The sequence below is a fragment of the Notolepis coatsorum genome, assembly GCF_963971535.1.
Source record: "Notolepis coatsorum genome assembly, chromosome: 6".
NCBI lineage: Eukaryota > Metazoa > Chordata > Actinopteri > Aulopiformes > Paralepididae > Notolepis > Notolepis coatsorum.
The window spans coordinates 100596885-100619013 of NC_140170.1; the positions used below are offsets into that span (position 1 = coordinate 100596885).

General features: G+C 41.5%; 1 protein-coding gene across 4 annotated transcripts in view; it reads right to left on the reverse strand.

The window, feature by feature from the left end:
- Positions 1-728: 728 nt before the first annotated feature.
- Positions 729-22129, reverse strand: part of phc2b (polyhomeotic homolog 2b) — a 139675-nt gene continuing 118274 nt past the window's right edge. For 3 of the 4 annotated variants that reach the window (XM_084316189.1, XM_084316188.1, XM_084316186.1), the window contains 6 exons: positions 17395-17591; positions 16255-16387; positions 14188-14299; positions 6612-6720; positions 6200-6512; positions 729-2287 (listed from right to left, as the gene is read on the reverse strand). In XM_084316189.1, coding sequence (XP_084172315.1) covers positions 2133-2287; positions 6200-6512; positions 6612-6720; positions 14188-14299; positions 16255-16387; positions 17395-17591 — 1019 coding nt within the window. In that variant the 3' untranslated portion in view covers positions 729-2132. The remainder of the gene's footprint in view (positions 2288-6199; positions 6513-6611; positions 6721-14187; positions 14300-16254; positions 16388-17394; positions 17592-22129) is intronic. The other variant, XM_084316187.1, reaches the window with a different exon arrangement.

Sequence of the window (22129 nt, forward strand, 5' to 3'; positions counted from 1 at the left end):
TCAGGAGCACGACAGAGTACAGCAACTTGCAATGGGCCTGGTCTACAAGATACACTACACACCACTACGGTACCCATGTACATGTCAAAATACTTCCCAAAGGTCAGTGAATACCACGACACCAGAGGAAGCTCCACAAATCATATTAAACCCAGATTCGGCTCAAACAATTATGCCACATCAATGTGGAACACCCTACCCAAAGTTGTAAAGGAATGTGAATCACTACCCACTTTCAAAGAGCACCTACGGGAGACTGCAATTCGAAACCAACCCCCTCCAATGTACAGTAAATGTCCTAACCCAATAATACACAAGACCCTCTTCTTGGGACCAAGTAAGGTTTAGGCGATAATCCAATGTACAGCTACCCCCCCCCCCCCCCCAATGTAGTTTCTTCATATATACTCTTTAGAATTTTTTTTGATCACAAACTACTGTATTTATAAATCTTGTATGTCATAAATGTCTAGATGTAGCAGTACTGTATCTGTATGTGTTATGGTGAATTGAAAATGGAGGACCCTGATGTAAACAAGACGAAAGTCTTTCTCTGGTCTGCATCCCCTTAACAATTGTGTGTATTGAGCTGTACTGTATTGTACCCATTCTGCAATCTGTTAATAAACTTTTCAATCAATCAATCACTTGAGATGTGGTGACGCGACTACAACACCACCAACTACAACAATAAATAGAGCAAAACGAGATTATGCAGTAATCTTTTTTTTATCACTGAAAAATGTAACAAATCCTTTCTTTGATAAATACAGGCATTTGACAAAGCATCATCTCAAACAAAAACAGTTGATCTTCCATCACAGCCACAAAACACAAATAGATATGATCATATTTTCATAAAAACATAAAAAGCACCTACCCACCCAACCATGATATTTACACATTTGCATATTTCAAAATATGAAAGTTATTATAAAAAGAAAACATAACTTAAAAACAAATGACATATTGTTCCTCAGAGACTCATGTCTAACAGTCTTTTATTTTTAAGAGTTGCTCTGTACACACACAATACTCGCCCTCCGGCAATAAGCCCATCACAATATGAACACAACCTCTATATCCAGATCTAGCTCTCTAGGTAGAATGTGTTGGGGGGGGGGGGGGGCAATGATTCTAAGCGCTGAAAGTGGTACAATGTGAAAAGAGCATCGGTGCGGTGCTCGTTGAGTAACTGCGTCTCTCACGGTCAGTGAAATACTCCGCAGGTATAAATAAGGTATGATGTATTTTGGGTAAATCACTTTGGGAGAGAGAGGGAGAGAGCAAAGTCACTTCAAAGCAGTTTGAATCTACAGGGAATATATTGACTTTCACATGAAAGGAAAATCAATGTCACAACAAAGCTGCCTCAACTGTGCCTCATCACGATGAAATGCTTTGCTCGAGACCATTATTGTGAAAAGATAACTCATCTTTTGAATTTGAATGAACAAGTGAGTTACACAGGCCTTTCATCCCCACACGCACACACACACAAAATAGTACATACAAAATATATGCAAAATTGCAAATCAATAATAACAATCACAATTCAGGAGCAAGTCATTCGAATGTACCCACACCTTCACATGTAAATATCTCCACTCCTGATCCAACTCCCTTACATCCCTCCAACCATTAACTCCTGAGAACACAAGAGATTATGGCTCCGGAGTGCTTTTGGCACTAGACATGTTGTTCTCTAAGGCAGATAAGTATTTAATTTTATTTATTTATTTATTTAGCTGTGAAGTGTTTAACAGTCAAGGTGATTAACCTTTGTTTTCAGTGGGAGTGTAAATCGCAGGGAGCCGATGCGAAGGAGGGGAGTGAGTGAGAGACATGGTAGTGCAGAAGGTCAGGTAAGGCAGTCATCAGTGCTGTGGTGACACGTCTCTCGGCCTGCCCCAGAGTATGACTCCTCCCCTTTTCTTTCTCTCACACACACACACACACGCCAACATGCATGCATGTACAAAAACACACTTGAATGTGACACCTTCCTTTCCCCTTCTCTTGCTCACATACACACACATACACTGACGGACGGATGTGCGCACACACACACACACACACACCCCTGAATTTGAGTCCTCTTCACACACACATACACACACAACCCTTCCGGGCTAAGAGTCTTTAAGCATGTTGATGCGTGCGAAGATCTTGAGTGCGGGTCCCAGTTTAATGTTCATGGTGCTCATGAGGTGGTCCTCCTTTAGAAGCAGCAGGGCCTGGCCATCGATCTCCTGTGAACGGAACTCATCTGCTATCTCCTGGCACCCTGCAACAACACACATCACAGTCAAACTCATCTGCTATGTCCTGGCACCCTGCAACAACACACATCACAGTCAAACTCATCTGCTATCTCCTGGCACCCTGCAACAACACACATCACAGTCAAACTCATCTGCTATCTCCTGGCACCCTGCAACAACACACATCACAGTCAAACTCATCTGCCATCTCCTGGCACCCTGCAACAACACACATCAGTCAATCACACTGGTGGTCTCAATCGGACATTTCTGGTATCACAATAATATTCACAAATACAATCTTTAATTCTTTAATTTGAAGAAGTTCCTTCTGCATTATTGCATTCAAGAATGTGTAAAATGCAAGTTTGCTGATTTTGTTCGATTAAATCAACTCATGGATTAGTTGACAAAATCTTTAGTGGAATAAAAAGACGACTAGGAATGGGGGTGTCCTTAGTGTCCAGGAGGTAGGGCTGGGCGATTAATCGATATCGATTAATTCGAATGAATGATTTAGGATGATTTTCAAAAATTAAAATCGATAAAAAAAATTATATATATTTTTTTAAAGAGTCACCCTTTATTTTACAAAAAGTGATGTTTGGTGAAAGTTAGATTTGCACTTTATTAATCCCAATAGGGACATTCATCTTTGTTTGATCAAGAGTAGCCTTTTATATTATATATACAATATATATATATATATATATATATATATATATATATATATATATATATATATATATATATATATATATATTAGAGCTGGGCATAGATTAATTTTTTATCTAGATTAATCTACCTGCAATCCTGGAATTGATCTAGATTAATCTAGATTAAAATGGCTCAAAAAAAGAAAAAAAATCTGCCAAAGGCATTCAAAATATGTGTGTTCTACCCAAATAATGACCAGAGGAGATTTATCCTCTCCTCTTCATCTAAGGAGTCACTAGCTGTTCCATCTCCTTGTTCAACAGCATGAACATGTCTCTTCTTTTTGTAATTTCCAGTGTTTCTTTTAAAACCAGATTTATCGTAATTTGCTGTGCCCTTCCTTTGATGCCATTAACATTGTTACACTGATATTGACAGCTCTCTCCAGTGTCAAATCACTCTCTGTCAGTAGTTTCTTCTGTGCACCTTCATTTCTTAATCCACACACAAACCTGTCTCTCAATGTGTCTTTTAGTGAATCTCTGAATTCACAATGCTGCCGACTGGTTGCTCACACACAGACTGCTGCAGAAGCAGGTTTCTCAACAAATTCAGTGCAAGCTCAGTGTAACAGTTCCACGAATGAAGAGAACACTGAACAGCTACTACAGTCTCAGGTCCACATCCAAGAGAACACTGAACAGCTACTACAGTCTCAGGTCCACCTCCAAGAGAACACTGAACAGCTACTACAGTCTCAGGTCCACATCCAAGAGAACACTGAACAGCTACTACAGTCTCAGGTCCACATCCAAGAGAACACTGAACAGCTACTACAGTCTCAGGTCCACCTCCAAGAGAACACTGAACAGCTACTACAGTCTCAGGTCCACATCCAAGAGAACACTGAACAGCTACTATAGTCTCAGGTCCACATCCAAGAGAACACTGAACAGCTACTACAGTCTCAGGTCCACATCCAAGAGAACACTGAGCAGCTACTACAGTCTCAGGTCCACATCCAAGAGAACACTGAACAGCTACTGCAGTCTCAGGTCCACCTCCAAGAGAACACTGAACAGCTACTACAGTCTGAGTACGGCTCAATACACACAATTGTTAAAGGGGAACTATTTTACTATTTCTTTCACTATTTGGGCACTTTTACACAATTCCTGTGAGTCTATGGAACACCTCTGTAATATATATATTTTTTTTATTCATTGTTTTGTATTTCTAATCAAGTCCTCAAAAACAGCATTTTTCTACCTCAAGATCTCAAGCTGTTTTGAGCCTGGGCTGCAGGTGCCACCTAAACCACTGCGGAGCGTCGTCGTCTATCTCAACATTAACATGCAGCAGTGACTATATGACATCACATATAGGCACATTTTCAAACGACTCAGTTCAGTGAGGGTGAATATTGTGAGAGGAGAATTGGAAGAATGCGCCAATATGAGAATTTTGAGACATAGATCATATTAATATAAGTTCACATAGCTAGGAAACAATGCTAAACACTCAAAAAGGCCATTTATAAGATAGTTCCCCTTTAAGGGGATGCAGACCAGATAAAGACGTTTGTCTTGTTTACATCAGGGTCTCCCATTTTCATTTCATATTGCTCCACATTGTCATCAAACGGTCCAATATTTCAAATAACCCAAGCCATTTATGTTGTAAACACTCACGATAGTCCAGTCGATCCTTCCTTTAGTGTGTAAAGTGGATTTCCTCCTCTTGTAGATGTTTCCAAGAGCAAAGTGAGCAACGTGAGCTAACATGCTAACTCGCTAAGCTAACGTTAATAATGTAAACAAAGCTCTCAACGGACTTCTTCTTTCTTGCATTGCGCAGATTCAGACGTCCTCATCGCCGAATTGTGTTATATCCTGAGGACTTCTTAACCTCACCTGTATAACAATGATTACCGGACCACTAAAGTTACTTTAGTTTAACACATTATTCTGACTACAGCTCCGGTACATACGTGCAATCACTTCCGGGCACCACAGCTGTGAACTACGGCAAGTATTTAAGGACAATACAGACCCAACGGTGAGAAAAAGATTAACGGCGTCAATTATATTATCGCGCGATACTCGTCTCGCGATAACGCAGCACGTTAACGCCGTTAACGGCCCAGCTCATATATATATATATATATATTAGGGCTGTCAGTTTATCGCGTTAATTAGATTAATTAATTACACAGCAAATTATCGCGTTATGAAAATTAACTCAAAATTAATTACAATTTTTTTTTTTTTTTTTTTTTTTTTTTTAATAATATTTTTTTTGTATCTCATTCATTCCATAAGAATGTAGAATACACATATACAGATTTTTTTTTAATATGGTCCATTTGCATGTTCTTGGTATCTGATTCTAGGGACATCTATGAATCTCAGGGAATGTATTCCCAGTGTCAGAAATACTGTGGGCTAGATCCACAAAGAATGGATTGCACAGTGCAAGTTGCACCCTTACTTACAATTCATTATGAATTGAAAATGGGGGACCCTGATGTAAACAAGACGAAAGTCTTTCTCTGATCTGCATCCCCTTAACAATTGTGTGTATTGAGCCGTACTGTATTGTACCCATTCTGCAATCTGTTAATAACATTTTCATTCAATCACTCAATCTGTGCTGTGATTGATTGAATGAAAATTTTATTTTGAGTAAATTGTAATGAACCAAATGAGAATATCAATATTTTTTTTGTTATCTTTGACTGTGAATAACACCATGCTCAAATTGACCAGACCTGAAAAATCTAAGCAAATTAATAGATGGAAGATGATTAAACAGAAGGTTTTGTAGATACAGTACTGAATTCTGCCATCCGGACACATGCAATTTGAAATATGATTATAGAATATAGAATATCAGGCATAAAATGGTTATGCGATTAAAATGCGATTAATTAGATTAATTAATTACAAATCCTGTAATTAATTAGATTAATTTTTTTAATCGCCTGACAGCACTAATATATATATATATATATATATATATATTTTTTTTAAGTGAAGATTGGTGAAAGTTAGGTTTGCACTTCAATCCCATTAGGGACATACATCTTGGTTTGACACTTTTTTTGTGTCAAATAAAAACAAAGGTTATTTGAATGATTTCCTTGGTGTTTCTAGTTTTCAAGAGAGAAAAAAAGCGATTAAAATCGTAAATCGGATTTAATTTTTTTTTTTATCTGGGATTATATTTTTAGGCCATATCGCCCAGCCCTACTAGGAGGCATTGCCAACTCTACTGACCTGGTAAGGAACGGATGAACTTGTAAACCTCTTCCACATTCCACTTGGTGGGGTCGTTAGGCAGGAAGTGCTGAGAGAGGATGGACAGATCTCTACCGCCGCAGCCCTCCTGGTCAGATGCCCTGCTTGGCTGCCGGTGGACCAGGGCTGGGGGTGGGGCCGGGGGCCCGGAGCTGACTGCTGACAGGGGCGAGGGGGGCTCCTCGTAGCTGGACATATCCGAACAGGGGCTAGACTCACCCTGGCTGGGCTGGGAGGGGTGAGGGGAGGACAGGGAGCCCCCCTGGTTCTGCTGAGGTGAGGGGGACAGCTTCTGAAATACAACATCCAAGACCGGTAGTTAGCCACAACGTTTGTGGGGTGTTAAATCTGTTGATGGGGACTGAAGGATGAAGGTCAGTGTGTGTCGTACCTGTTTCTTAGCCTCTACGTTGATACGGCGCTGTCTGTGCCAGCGATTGGTTGGTTTAATCCTCTCGGGACGAAAAAGACCAATGCGCTTGGTGCAGCCCACATTGTACCTGTTCCAAGCCAAAACAGGTCCATCGCTGTTAGGGATGCCTTTTCCACAGCATATCTTTGGGACACTTTTATAGTTGATACTGAACATGAAAGGTGCATCGTGCAGTTTTGGGGGAGGGGAGCTTGTTTACGTCTGCAGAGGCTGCAGTTAGTTTACAAAACATAATTTCCTTACTATACCTGCCATTCTTGGAATTATTCTATATACCGTATACCATGGCTTGGGTGGATATACTATTTTCTGAATGGCCAGCAGGTTTAATGCACATGTAATTAGGCAGAATTCATCCACTACCCAACCTGTAACCCATAGCTGGTTTGCTAGCCAGACAATAACCTTTTTTCCACATCAAATATGCGTGGTAGTTGTATCACTGTCAGACGACTCATAGCCTCAAGTACATGCATTGTTGCGAGTTGAATTGCAAGGACTGGATGTACATGGAGAGAAATCCTTGCACAAATATATGTAGCTTAGTCTATTAGTCTGTCTAAAGAGTGTTAATATACAATAGTATATTAGACTACCTCTGGTATAGTGTCTCTGGAGCAAGGTTTACAACAATGTTGCTGACCAGGTAGGATGTGCTACATCTCGTCCATGAATTGTTTTGTTAAGCACGTATAGTTATTCTGCAATTATGCATGCATGCAGTATTATTCATTCGCTTACACGTCATGGCCTCAAACAGCGCCAACTGCAGATCTTGCCATCACAAAGATGACAAGAGCATACATATGCAACCCTGTTAGGGTTAGTTGTTACTCAACGTTGTAAAATATTACATAAATGCTTTTGTTCTTTTTATGAATGATTATATTTGAGGAGCCTAATAATAGAGACTTTCATTAATAATTTTCATATTTGTGCCTGTTTTACAGGGAACATATAAACGTTTCATACTCCTTGCTATTTTACAGAGGATGTCAGTGGATCCCGTCAGTAGCACTGATGATGAGAGCCAACGTTAGGCATCCTGTCATCGCAATTCAACTCACAATAATGAATGTAGCCTACTTGAGGCTATGACTAACAGTGATACCACACATAACTGATGAAAAACAACATATTGACTGGCAAGCAAGCCAGCCTTTTTGTCAAACACTGTTTTGTCAATATTTACTGTTTGTTAACCATAGGCAAAGTTATTGACAGAAAGGCTTGCTAGCATAAAGTTACTGGCATCAGTCAAGTGATGTTGGTTGTAAAGCAGTTGCAAGGTAGCGCAGAGGGACTATAATAAAAGTGAATCTTAAACAAAGCATAAATAATAAATTTTTGTATTTTAAAGTAGAAATTATGGCTTAGTTAACACATCCAGTGCCGTTCACGAGAATTCTCGTTTCTGTGCCCCAACGGTTCAGTGCCATAAACGAAGATTCTCGTTTCTGGGTCCTTCTTCCTTTAAATACCCGATTCATTCTCAGGGTGCTGTGTGTTGGCTGAAAAATGCATAGTGGGAATCCAAAGGTCCAGTACCGGCCGCATCCTACCAGGCGGCGGTATCGAGCTACATTTTTTTGTTTTTTGTTTTTGATCTACTTTTTCTCAGATTTTCTATTTTTCTCCCATCCCAATTTCGTATTGTCCAATTCTACCCTCCCCTGTCTCGAACGTTGTTAGGCCATGCCTCCCACAGGTCGGCTGCAATGTGGACCAAGCCTTGCATCACGTGTCCCCTCCGGTACAAGCAGGATTTCCGTTAGAATTTTTTGTCGTCTGAGTGTCCGGTAGATTGAAATCTACCGGACACTCGGACGACAAAAAAGAATTCAAATGGGATCAATTCCGGTCAGTTTATTGAGCTTAAAAACAATTGATAGGCCTATATAAAGAATGACACCCTCAAGGCATTTATAATATTTTAACTTAAAACTAGGCTACTTTTGCGTATATACAGTCATTAATATATTCCAAATAAAATAAGTCCCTCGAGACTTCGTGCTGCTGCCGACTTGAGGTGTCGGTGGGCAGTCTGCCCAACATTAATAAACAGCAGTCTGTTATAATCAAATTTTCAGAGCTAACGAATTCCGTTATATTGGACATTTGTATTAATTATATCAAGCGAAGAACTGAGAAATTTGGCAGAGAGAGACGGCAACATTATCGTGGGTTTGCGTGATGTATATCTCCACCTCCCAACGACTTGGTGCTGGTCATAATGTCCGGTGAAAATAATTCCCTCTAAGCACAATTTGATTATTTGAATTGTATTAAAATAGGCTAAAATTAAATAGCCTATGCGATGAACGAAACAATCATTACATTTGTTTCATCGTTGCTTCACCAAGCAGGTCTGTCTAATAATGCCAACGATGTGTCAGCGCGAGCTTGCTGCTAGATTTACGAGAAGCATGGAGCTGCAGACCCACAGAACAGCAGTGTTTTCAGGTCCGGTCGGGGGACCGCTCAGCAGCGCCCCCCACCCAACAGCTGAATTGCCAATGGCTGAATTGGAGTACTGCACTGTGCCGGAAAAGCTGGTGGGTTCTGTGGGTCTGCAGCTCCATGCTTCTCGTAAATCTAGCAGCAAGCTCGCGCTGACACATCGTTGTCATAGACAGACCTGCTTGGTGAAGCAACGATGAAACAAATGTAATAATTGTTTCGTTCATCGCATAGGCTATTTAATTTTAGCCTATTTTAATACAATTCAAATAATCAAATTGTGCTTAGAGGGATTTATTTTCACCGGACATTATGACCGGAGAGATTAAATATGTCGGACTTCAACAGATTTTGCCGGTCAAAAACCGGTAATTACCGGACAACGGAAACCCTGGGTACAAGAGGAGGCAGCTGTCGCATCTTTTCACCTGAACAGCGCGATCTCTCAGCGGCGAGGGTCTGCGTGGGAGGGACACGCGGCCCTCGTTGCTTCCTGATTCTGCTGCGCAGGCGCACCAACCGACCTGTAGGAGTCGCTGTCCACAGCGTCCGATCCCCACCCATCAGCTTCCCACCCCCTAATACTGCCAATTGTATTACTATGAACGACCAGCCAAACTGGTAGCAATGCCGAGAGCTGGGCTCGAACCCAGCATCTCCTGCATTAGTGGCGAGCGCCTTGCCCACTGCGCCACTTAGCCGCCCCCTATCGAGCTACATTTCTAACATTATATCCTCAGCTGTGGAATGACTCCAGGGCCCTCATTTATCAATGGTGCGTACGCACAGATATGTGCGTAAACCGTGCATACGATCATTTCTAAGCAAAGTGTGGGACTGGTTCATAGCGTTATTATAGGAATACTTCTCGCGGTGTGCGCTCAGATGTTTTCAGAGATATAGGGCAGTCTATTTGCAGAGAGAGAACATAATAATATTAAGTAGAGTCCACTACCCGAGACACATTCTCCTTGATTTGTACCGCAATTTGGGACCCAAATTGGAGCGTGGAGCAAAACGCAGTGTTGGATGTCGTAATTTCCCCAATCCCGAACTACATACAAAAACCATATATCAATAACAGGAGGCCAAGAGAGGATTTTACGCCAGGTTACCCAACATCATCGGAGCAATAGACTGTACCCATGTAGCTTTCAAAGCTCCATCAATAAACAAATCCAGTTATGTGAACGGGATTCCACTCGTTCAATGTACAAATAATCTGCGATGCGCATTTTGGCTGATAATGTCGTTGCCGGTGGCTGGGAGGAACACGACTCATTCAGGCCTAATTGTAATTAATTCAATTGTAATGTTATTACTGGGGTATCTGTAATTAAAACATCACTTAAATGCAGATCAGGGTTATCCACTGAAGCCATAATGACTGACCAAAACCACGGCTCACGAGCGCACAATAGGCATTGTAGAGCGCAGAGTTGGCCTGCTGAAATTGATTTCATTTCAGTCATTACAGTGCTTAATGTCGGGTCAGCTTGTCATTTATTTCTGTCAATGTACTGGTTCTGTAGCAGGACTGGGTCAACATCCTTGGCACCGAAGATAGTCTACACACTCCCTCCTCCTCGGCGGAGTTGTCTGTGAAATTGACAACTTCATTGGATTTATTTATTCTCTAAAAATATCTATAATCATACGATTAAATATTGTTTAAAATAAAACGCTAAATACTATTATTCTGTGTGTCATGTTTCCAAATAAGATTGTTCACAACGGGAAATGCTGTATACGTTCAATTAGTTGGTTACACCTCCGTGATCAATCGTGCTCTCAGTGAAGTTTCTCATAGTTCGCTCGGCTTAGTCCATTATTTCACATCCCATGGGGGTGTTTCATTACCATATATGGATAATCATGCACAAGCATAGACGGTAAGAACAATGGTATTTATCAACATGAAGTGTGCGTATGACCTGTGCACGGACGGTTGATAAATCCCGATTTTTCTGTGCGTAGAGACATTCAAAATTCCTTGCGTAGGAACAAAAATAGAACACTTTCTACACATTATTGATAAATGAGGGCTCTGGTCTCAGATTTCATTTCTTGTTCTCTGCGAAGCACACAGTTCAGCCGGTTACATCGAAGCCCGTCAATTATGCTTGATCCGTATGTTATGGTCGTTTATAACGTCGATCAAATGGGGATTGGATCTACCAGATGGCGATCAAGAAATTGGAATATTCTTTTTGGAGCAATTTGGCGTCAATTCTAGCCTGATCCTGCAGAGCCTTCTTAGCGATCGGGCTGGCAACCGTGTCTAGTGTTCAATGCGAATACCGTTACTGACGCTCGAATAATCAGAAACGACCCCCCCCCCTTTCATGCGTTCATGATGGAACATAATGATAATACCGATAATGTGGACTTGAATCCGGAACAATAGCGGGTTCAGGCGAGGAACGATAGAGTCCACAATCAGGGTATCTGCAGGTTTAGCCCAGTCAGATTTAATGCTTTTTAAGACTTTTTAATGCCACTCAGAATTAAATTTAATACCAATTTCACAATAACAAAATGACAAAAATCATGCAACGACACCAATTAGTTTAAGTTTAGAGACACATTGGTCCAAAGATGTTTATTAAAACATAACTTGGAAACTTAAAAATCTTGAACTTAAAGGAGTAACTGGATTGGATGAATTTCAACAAAGGGGTGACCAAACATAAATAGCAAATATAGCTATACAAAATATACCAGGGGCCAAGCAGCAAGTGCAACAGCCACTGTCAGAACACATAACTATTACCACCCTCCCCAGGGTATCAAAAAAGTCAACCAACAAACAAGATTCTTGTGCCAGATCTCCTCTCTGGTAAACAAGAATACCCTGAAGACTCTAACAGGAGCACTCATTCAAGGGTACTACGATTATGCTTGCACCTCATGGTACCAAAGCACCTCAAAGGCCCTAAAAACAAGATTACAAACATCACAAAACAAACTGGTCAGACTACTGCTTAACCTCACTCCTAAAACCCACTTTACCCCTGCCCACATTCAAAACCGCTCTTAAAGAGCACCTACGGGAGGCTGCAATTAGAAACTGGGCACCGTAAATGTCCAAACCCCCCCCCTCCTAATGTACAGTCTCCTCCCCATCATATGTATATATTTTCTGTTAGGATCTCTGGGTAACAGTACTGTATATTTGCATATCGTATATGTCACAATTGTAACACTACAGTACTATATACCTGTATGTCCCTATGCCATAAATGTCATGATGTCATGTATGTTGTGTATGTCATAAATGTCATGTCACTATGAATTGAAAATGGGGGATCCTGATGTAAACAAGACACATGTCTTTCTCTGGTCTGCATCCCCTTAACAATTGTGTGTATTGAGCCGTACTGTATTGTACCCATTCTGCAATCTGTTAAATAAAGTTTTCATTCATTCATCCAGTTGTTTTGTTTTTTGTGGTTTGGTTGAATGAATGAATACTTTGTTTAACAGATTGCAGAATGGGTACAATACAGTACGGCTCAATACACACAATTGTTAAGGGGATGCAGACCAGAGAAAGACGTTTGTCTTGTTTACATCAGGGTCCCCCATTTTCAATTCATAGTGACATTTATGACACTCAACATACATGACATTTATGGCATAGGGACATACAGGTATATAGTACTGTACTGTTACATTTGTGACATATACGATATGCAAATATACAGTACTGTTACCCATAGATCCTAACATACATGGGAGGATACTGTATGTCATTAGGAGGGGGTGGGTGGGAGGAAAAAATACATAGTGGGTGAAGCTCTCATCGAACATAAACACAAGCGTGTCCTTGTTTACATCCGTGAATAGATTATTTTCAACTTAAGACCTCAGCTTCAAGCTTTGGCGTGGAGCCGAATGTTATCCGGACTTCTGTTGGTGCAAATGTTATAGTCCTACCTGATGGCGCAGCTGGTGTGGAGGCAGGCGGGGCCGAAAATAAATGCGAAACAGTAGTTTGCAGGCGGGTTTTTGCAGAGGTAACATGCTTAACAGCATGTGCGACGCGACTGCTCTTTTTTTGTTGTTGCAGCAAGCCTCGTAATGGTCTTTGACTGGGACCAACTATCGCGCAAACAGTGGATTGTCGAGCCAGTTCTCGTTAAATTGGCACTTTCCCATATTAACGAGTGCAAATGCTAAACTAAACGTAACGCTAGCGTTATCGCTTCGCCTTGCTAACGTTAGCTAGACTCCGTTGCTGAAATGGTTCCCCGGCCAACACAAGGAGTTTTGTTGGTTCCGCCCCATTCCGGTCTGCGTGATTCTACAACACGGTCAATGAAAAGTCAAACGTTTATCTCCCGTTAACCGTTTTCCCCCAGATTTCATAATAAAACATAAGATGACATGGCATTTTTAAGACCTCTGAAAATGGATTTAAGACATTTTAAGACAAACTAAGGCCTTAATTATTGATAAACAAATTTAAGACCTTTTAAGACTTTTTAAGGATCCGCGGACACCCTGACAATGTAATCGACGTGTAGGGCTATTACTCAGCATTTCATGGATTACGATAGACCGCCCTAAAACCATACTTATATTCACCACGGTATAACACGGGAACGTATGGATGGATTTTTTTTCTTTTTTGCATCTTGACCGGAAGAAACCCAGTGTCAAATGACTATAGTACTGTATCCATAGCTATAATATAGAATATGGTTATAGCTCTACAAACAAGGTGACCGTTTACATGGGGTTAATAGGTGGCATGAGGGGTTAACAATGAGTAAGAGGCGTGGCACTGGATGTGTTAATAATAAATGGCACATCTTTTTTGTCTTTGGCAAGTGGCCATGGTATAAGCGGAATCAACAAGCAGGTGTGGGTTAAACAGTTTTAAGGCACTTCGCGGAGGCAAGGTTCTTCACCTCCACACCGTGCCTTAAAACCGCTTGACACAGCTACTTGTTGATGGTCTCTTACTTACGTTATCATAAATCAAAACAAAATAAGTTTATATACAAATTATTATTTTTTATCCTGCATTGTGCACTTTAAATAAATACAAGCTTAACAGGTGACTTACCTCTTGGCGCACACGACGGAGCAGAACCTCTTGGAACCTTTGAAATTGTACGCCAGGTCAACACAACCACAGTATTCACACGTCAGCTTGGGTACTTCGTCTTGGTCTTTTTCTGTGGGAAGATCGTAACTCCCATCAGCCGACATCAATGGGTAACACATTGTAACAACCTATGAGCAACCAGGAAACATGGTCACAGTAGGCCATTTCTGACTACTTTGGGTGTCCAGGGTCATCTTTCACTTTGTGTCAGAGAAGCAATCTTGAAGATATAAATAACTCTTTAATTGGCAGATCTTGCCATTCCATTAAATGTGGAAAAAACACAATGGCCTTCTCAGGTGCATAAGTGATGATTTACCATGCTGGGTCATACATGTTTGTAGATTTCACCAATTCTGGATAGTCTTTTTGTTTAATTATTATTTAACATACCATATAATTTATTTAATATTGTTATGCATTACATTATTGAGTCACTGCTATGAAGTCATTGTCTTAGATTAATTTAATCCCCACATTTAAGATCCTACTCATTCCAGGTTGCCATGTGGTGGTGACCTCAGGCTGAGTCAGGGGTGTTGTCTGGGTTAGGGGTAGGATTGTTCCCATGCTGTCCTAGCTGGTTCATGTCCTCGGGCTCTGAGTCAGGGGTGTTGCTAGCTCCATAGGGTCTGAAAGTGGTGCATAAAAAAAAATTAAAAAAAAAGCTTGTGGCAATAAAGTCAATCTGACATAGTGATATGTTGGTGTGTTGTCTTTCATGCCGGGGGGAATTCCTGACGCTGTAATCAAATTAAAGTGTGGAAGAAATACAATGTTGTGCCCCTCTCTGTACTAACAACAGCAGCAGCAATGCACAGCTCACACTAGGGCTTGACGATTCTTGCTCAAATGTGAATCACGATTTTTCTCTCTAAGAATTGAGATCACGATTCTCTCGCACAATTCTTATTTTTTTCAATAAAATCATTTATTGCACTCCTACTTAAACAGACAACATAACATATCAAAGTGCTTGACTTAAACATAACATAAGAAAGTGCTTGACTTAAACTTAAGTCTCTTGTAACATACAAAATAACTCAAGTCAGAATCGTCATCATTTAAAAAAGTTAAGTAAAAAGTAAAAAAAATAAGAAACACTAATTTCTTTTTTTAATTTATTTTAAATAGTCATAATTTAGAAATGAGATTGCATAGGTCTATGAATCGAGATTGCGATTTTATTTCGATTAATCGCCCAGTCCTAGCTCACACATGAAGGCTATTCTAATAAATAAAAACATTGCACGATTGCACGCCTGTTGCCTTGGTAACACAGATAAATGAAGAAATGGTATTTTTCCTATACTTGAATGTAATCACAGCTAAATTAATTTATTGTGGCATGAAATAAAAGACACCATCAGATCACCACGGCAAGTCAAATTGACGACCATTTTCGCTATGGTTAAGCTATTTGTTTATTTCCTTCCTTCAGACTCAATGGAGAGTTTCAGTTTCAGTTTATTTATTTAAAAAGGACAGTAGACATTAATCAACATTACTGTAAATGTGCCAGTTTGTAGCCAGCTGGCTAATTCGCAACTGTAGTCCTTTTGGCAAGATGTTATAAAAACCATACACCTAAAACAGAAGTTGGTTTGCATATGTTCCATGGGTCAGACGTGCTAACCTGACTGCCTGGTTCATGTCCTCAGGCTCTGAATCTGTGGTGTTGGATCTCTGTCCTACTTGACTGGTTCATGTCCTCAGGCTCTGAGTTAGTGATGTTGGATCTCTGTCCTACCTGACTGGTTCATGTCCTCAGGCTCTGAGTTAGTGATGTTGGATCTCTGTCCTACCTGACTGGTTCATGTCCTCAGGCTCTGAGTCTGTGATGTTGGATCTCTGTCCTACCTGACTGGTTCATGTCCTCAGGCTCTGAGTTAGTGGTGTTGGATCTCTGTCCTACCTGACTGGTTCATGTCCTCAGGCTCTGAGTCTGTGGTGTTGGATCTCTGTCCTACCTGCCTGGTTCATGTCCTCAGGCTCTGAGTTAGTGATGTTGGATCTCTGTCCTACCTGACTGGTTCATGTCCTCAGGCTCTGAATCTGTGGTGTTGTCTCGGTTGCTGACTGGGGTCTTATCAGGGTCAGAGGAGAGCTGCTGATCCAACTTCTCTGGGCCGTCGATCAGAATGGGCAGGCGCTCCACCTGGTGTATGGAACATGTGTTGTTGTGCATGAGGAGCGATGTTCTGTTTTTCCTCTCACTGACAATCCATTAGTGTTCTCATACAATATACATGTGTAGTATTAGACAGTAGTGTAGGTAGTAGACATTTGCAACAGATGTCCAGTAGGAGGCAGTGAGTCCAAAGACAAAAAGAAAAGAAAAAGCATACACACCTACCAGTATGGTACTCTATTATCCAACTACCACCTGAAGTATGGCACACCTACCAGTATGGTACTCTATTATCCAACTACCACCTGAAGTATGGCATACACAACACACCTACCAGTATGGTACTCTATGATCCAACTACCGCCTGAAGTATGGCATACACACCTACCAGTATGGTACTCTATGATCCAACTACCACCTGAAGTATGGCATACACACCTACCAGTACCAGTATGGTACTCTATGATCCAACTACCACCTGAAGTATGGCATACACACCTACCAGTATGGTACTCTATGATCCAACTATCACCTGAAGTATGGCATACACACCTACCAGTATGGTACTCTATGATCCAACTACCACCTGAAGTATGGCATACACACCTACCAGTATGGTACTCTATGATCCAACTACCACCTGAAGTATGGCATACACACCTACCAATACGGTACTCTATGATCCAACTACCACCTGAAGTATGGCATACACACCTACCAATACGGTACTCTATGATCCAACTACCGCCTGACCTTAACCATACAGGGACAGCATGCACCTGTTCTTTTCATACCTTACCAAACACTCCACCTCCCTGACATCAGTTTGCTTTTCTAGGGTGGAATGTCAGAAATGGTCTTAGTCAAATAATAGCAGCTCTGCTGTTGGGAGCCATGCCTGCTTGTGTTTGTTTGCCTGCCAGGACACGTCCCTAAGGACTAGGCACACTGGGGAGAGTGGCATGTACCGGTACTGGTTGTTTACTACATGCCACAGCTGGGGACAAGTGTCGAGGGAGAGAGGGGGCACTTACACAGATAGGGAACGGCTCGGCTCCCTCCTGGATGACAAAGCCTTCAATGATATGTGTGAGGACCTGGGGCTTGACGATGGCCTGGGGCGGCTTGGTCTCGCCGTTGTGAGGCGCGCTGGCCGTCACAGTGGGCGCCTCACTCTCATGTCCTGAGGTCATGGCTGGAGGGGGTGTCCCAGGTGCAGCAGTGCCTCCTCCTGAAATAAATACACCACATCCTCGTGAATAGCTGCAAGTGGCTCCAATGTGCATGCATTCATTCTGAAGGGAAAACAAAGATATTCCTACCGAAATTATGCTGACGTCAGTCATTACTGGCACTAAGTTACCCCCCACAACAACATACGCGAATATCGAGTTAGCCAGTTGCCCTGAATCTGTCAAATGTGTCAATAGCACAGCACAGGCTATTACAAAATAAGTTAGTCCACCTGCCTGACACGTTTACAGTGGGTAGGCAATGTGTATCGCGCACATTGTTTGATTGTTTCGAGTCCTCAAAATAGCACTGCATCTGTTAGTGTTGCCCCATAACAAGTTATACCATGGGCGGCAAACAAAAACATAACACGCTAGGCATGTGTCAAACGAGAGATGCCTGTTGTTAGTAGCAGGCAGCACAGCCGTCAACGTTGTAAGTATACATTACACGAGCAAGTTGCAAACACACGTTGATCCGTTAAGCATCACCCGTACAATTACAACAGGACCTTCTCTTCGCTCGTTTCCCTTTGAAAGCCCCACAAAGTGAAAGTTAAACAAAACGAGCTGGTGCGCCTTGACGTTCTACAACATTAATGTTGAGCGAGGAAAAGTTGTCTCACCGTTCAAACTTCGTTTGTTTTCGGCGATCATAAAAACATACGCCGTTTACTTGCGCTTGTTACTGTATCCGATACGTACACACATAACACAGTAGAGTACAATAGTAGCGCGCACGGTGCAAATGGAGCAGCGCCGTTGAGCTCCGCTGCTCCGTCAAGTTGCTCGTGTAGAGCGCGTTGCTCTGTGAAGAAAGGAGAGAGAGGGTCACAGAGGCTTCCATGAAGCACCGCCTCCTCCCTCTCCTCCCACGTAAAAGTACGAGTGTAGTGTCATTATTATCAGTCTCCTTTTTCTGCACACGTTTAAAATCGACAAATGAAAGGAAATATTGTGGTCAGAAAAGTGTGCAGGCAGAGACAAGAAATCCCAAGGGCTTCTACGAGGGCTTTCACTATATGAATTGAAAATGGGGGACCCTGATGTAAACAAGACGAAAGTCTTTCTCTGGTCTGCATCCCCTTAACAATTGTGTGTATTGAGCTGTACTGTATTTGTACCCATTTTGCAATCTGTTAAATAAAGTTTTCATTAATTCATTCAGGTCTCTCTCTTACCTATAATAATTAATATGCTAATTACAAGAATAGTGTAATCAATTGCATCAAGGCACACTAAACGAGAAACACAATAAATATAAAACATAAGAAAAAAACAATAATGATGAAATAGATAGCGATAGTAAATATTAATGGCAATAAAACAGAGCATAAAAAGAAGGGTGTAAATTAAGTAATCATCACTCCTCTATCTAGGTTACTGCTATTTGAACACCGCTATTTGTTTTATCTTGGCTAGGGTCGCCTGTAAATAATGTATTTTCTAGTAACTGCATACAACAGAATTACATGCAGATCCACTGCATAAGCAGACTGTCGAAAATACAACACAGACAGACCAATACAATGGAACAAGTAATGAAAGGACAGATGAATATAAAACTTTAATGTCAACAAGTGCGATAGTAGTTAAAAGTTGAAGTGTTTTGTAGCAGAGATTCATGAAATATTGGTGTGCGAGAGTGGGTCCATTCTGCCATTTTTGGAGAATGTTCCACCGGCACTCAGCATGCTGTGAATGTGCTGCAAATCTGGTCCATGCAGAGAGCCATGGGACCCAGAGGCCTGCCTCTCTATTTATAGACTTCAAAGACGACTCTTGTCGGTATATTTTGAACCTCAGCGGCGAGCGGCACACCTCCACCACCGATTCAAGCCCAATTCAATGGCCATAAACAGCGGTCTGTCCACTTCACACGTTTCATTTTTACAAGGAATACACTATTAGTGATAAAATAAGTCATCCGTCAAACAGCTTGAGAGAGAGAAGAGGCCCATTAAAACATCGTCTTCTCTTAACAACTTTCATAAAAATGCACCGTATCCATCTGTGCTCAGCGAGAAGCACACAGCCACCGGGTAAGCATGTTAACCTCCCTTATCTCACAAACACTCCCTCTGCAGAGGTCATGTATTGGAACATTTCTTATCCAAACCAAATCAGAATACTACAAAACCATAATAAAGAGCAAAAAAGAAATGGCAATAAAACAAACAAACAAAAAATTATATATTGTGCATAATTTCCCTTTTTAACTAAACGTAAACGCATCTGCAAATGAGACTGTACAGCATCCAGATGATTTCCATTTTCATTCAGAGCATAATGCACACCCAGTGGAACTGACATATCTCAAGCCGCGCCCTCTTTTCTTGATCCTCGTAAGCAACAGTTGGGATTGGAGGATCAAGAAAAGAGGGTGGGGTTTGAGATACATTTCAGCCGCGTTCCTGACACTTCGTTCTCCTAAGCCTCAGATACACATGGCTCCTACTGAAAACCACAACACACATACACAAGACACCAGAGGGGAGAGTCAATGACAGTGTTTTTGTCCGCTACATTCATTCAGCCATGGTGGGCCGCCGCAGCAAGAACATTACCACCACATCAAGATAAAACGGACAATTAATAAGACATTATAATCTTCGTTAAAATCTTCCTCAAAATGCACAACCAGTCATAGGCCCAGTGTTTAGAAGTAGGGCTTTAATCATATTAAAGTATACACATATGATCAGTTTAGGTGTTACAGCCTGTACTAGGACCAACATTTAGATGAACAGGGTAGGAGTGGGAGTCACTAGTCAAATTTCTTGAGAATAAACAATAGACTAAACAATTAAATTATAAAACGACTTAACAATTTCTGTTTCAATCCCATTCGGTACATTGTGATTATTATTTTAAATCTTTTTCTAATTTGTTCCCATCCCCCAATTTAGTCACTATGCATGTGTGATGTGAGATCAGTTCTCCTGTATGGTTCAGAAACGTGGGCAATGACAAAAAGGGTGATGGTGGTGGAGCTGCGATTGGAAGATGTTGAGGTATGTGGCAGGAGTCAGATGGCAGTACGGGAGGACCAGTGCAGAGGTGGATGAGATCTGTGGTGTCAGGGAAATTGATTTCAAGGTGAGATATGGACATCTCAGGTGGTTTGGACATGTGAGAAGATCAGAGGAGGGGGGGATGTTGAGAGGGGTGATTGTGGATGGGCGGAGGCCGAGAGGGAGGCCGAAGCAGACGTGGAGGGGATGTGTGGAAAATGATATGAGGGATCTGGAGATACATGAAGACATGGCACAAAACCATGCCCAGTGGCGTGGAGTCATCGCCCCGTCCAACCTCACTGTAGTGGGGAAAAAAGGACGTAAAACGAAGATGATGCCAATTCCCTTCCTGGTCATTGCGTTGCCCTACTGTTGGTCTGGGGAGGGTGTAGACTACCACATGCCTCTTCCGATACATGTGGAGTCACCAGCCGCTTCTTTTCACCTGACAGCTAGGAGTTTCACTGGGAGAGCGTAACGTGTCTGGAGGTTTGCGCTACAGTATCTCCCCCAGATCCACTTCATGCTAAACAGCAGCCCTGACCGACCAGTAGGAGTCACTGTTGCAACAATCAGGATGTAACCCTCCAGCTCCAGGGCTCCATTCTGTAGCTTTTAACTGGGGATAGCAGAGGATTTCACGGAATTGAGATATTAACACGGAATTCTGAATTATCGCGGAATGGCGTGGAATTTGCTTAAATTATACATAAAACGGTTTTCATATAAATCAATCTTCACTACGACTCTAAAACGGTGATGCTGCACGGTCTACGGAGACGCAGAAATGACAGCTACCAAATCCATTCCGGGATAACGGAACGCAGTGTGTGCTCCGTAATAGTCAGATTCCGCGCGTATATTTGATTTTGTTTAGTTGCTCATAGTGTTGATTATGAGATTGATGTTACATATTTATTTCCTTCCTTCACCTTTAACACTATGGGTGCCAGCCAGAAATCCGGAAAATGACTGTGGATTGCCAGCGCTATTTGTCTATGGAGAAATTCCCCTTCTTTGCAGGGCTATAACTTTTTAAATTCTATTGCTACATTGCCATTATTAGGGCCCATTCAAAGTCCTATATGTATTGTTCATTGTGTAGCAACGTTAAACTTTTTCATTCACATATTCATAGTAAAGTATGGTCTAATGTATAAGTATGTTTTCATCTCTTTCTGCAGCTTTCTTCAGAACGTGATATATAGCCCCAAATGCATTATATTGATGATGAAATACAGTTTGATGGCAATCGGGGCGATATAAAAAATTTCAATTGGACGTACTTCTAGAATGATCTACGTATGATCTGATGATGACCGGATGGGCGGGGGATCGTTTATAATTCCGTGGGCAGCGTTATATCATTCATCTAGTGTGGGTGATATGTTCATCATAACAGTTTATATGGAATACGATAAAAAATAACGCTGAATCTTACCGTATCCTCCTCGCGCCGTTGGGCGATGAGCGTGGAACAGTCATTTATCTATTATGGTATGTAGAAATATCGGGTCCAT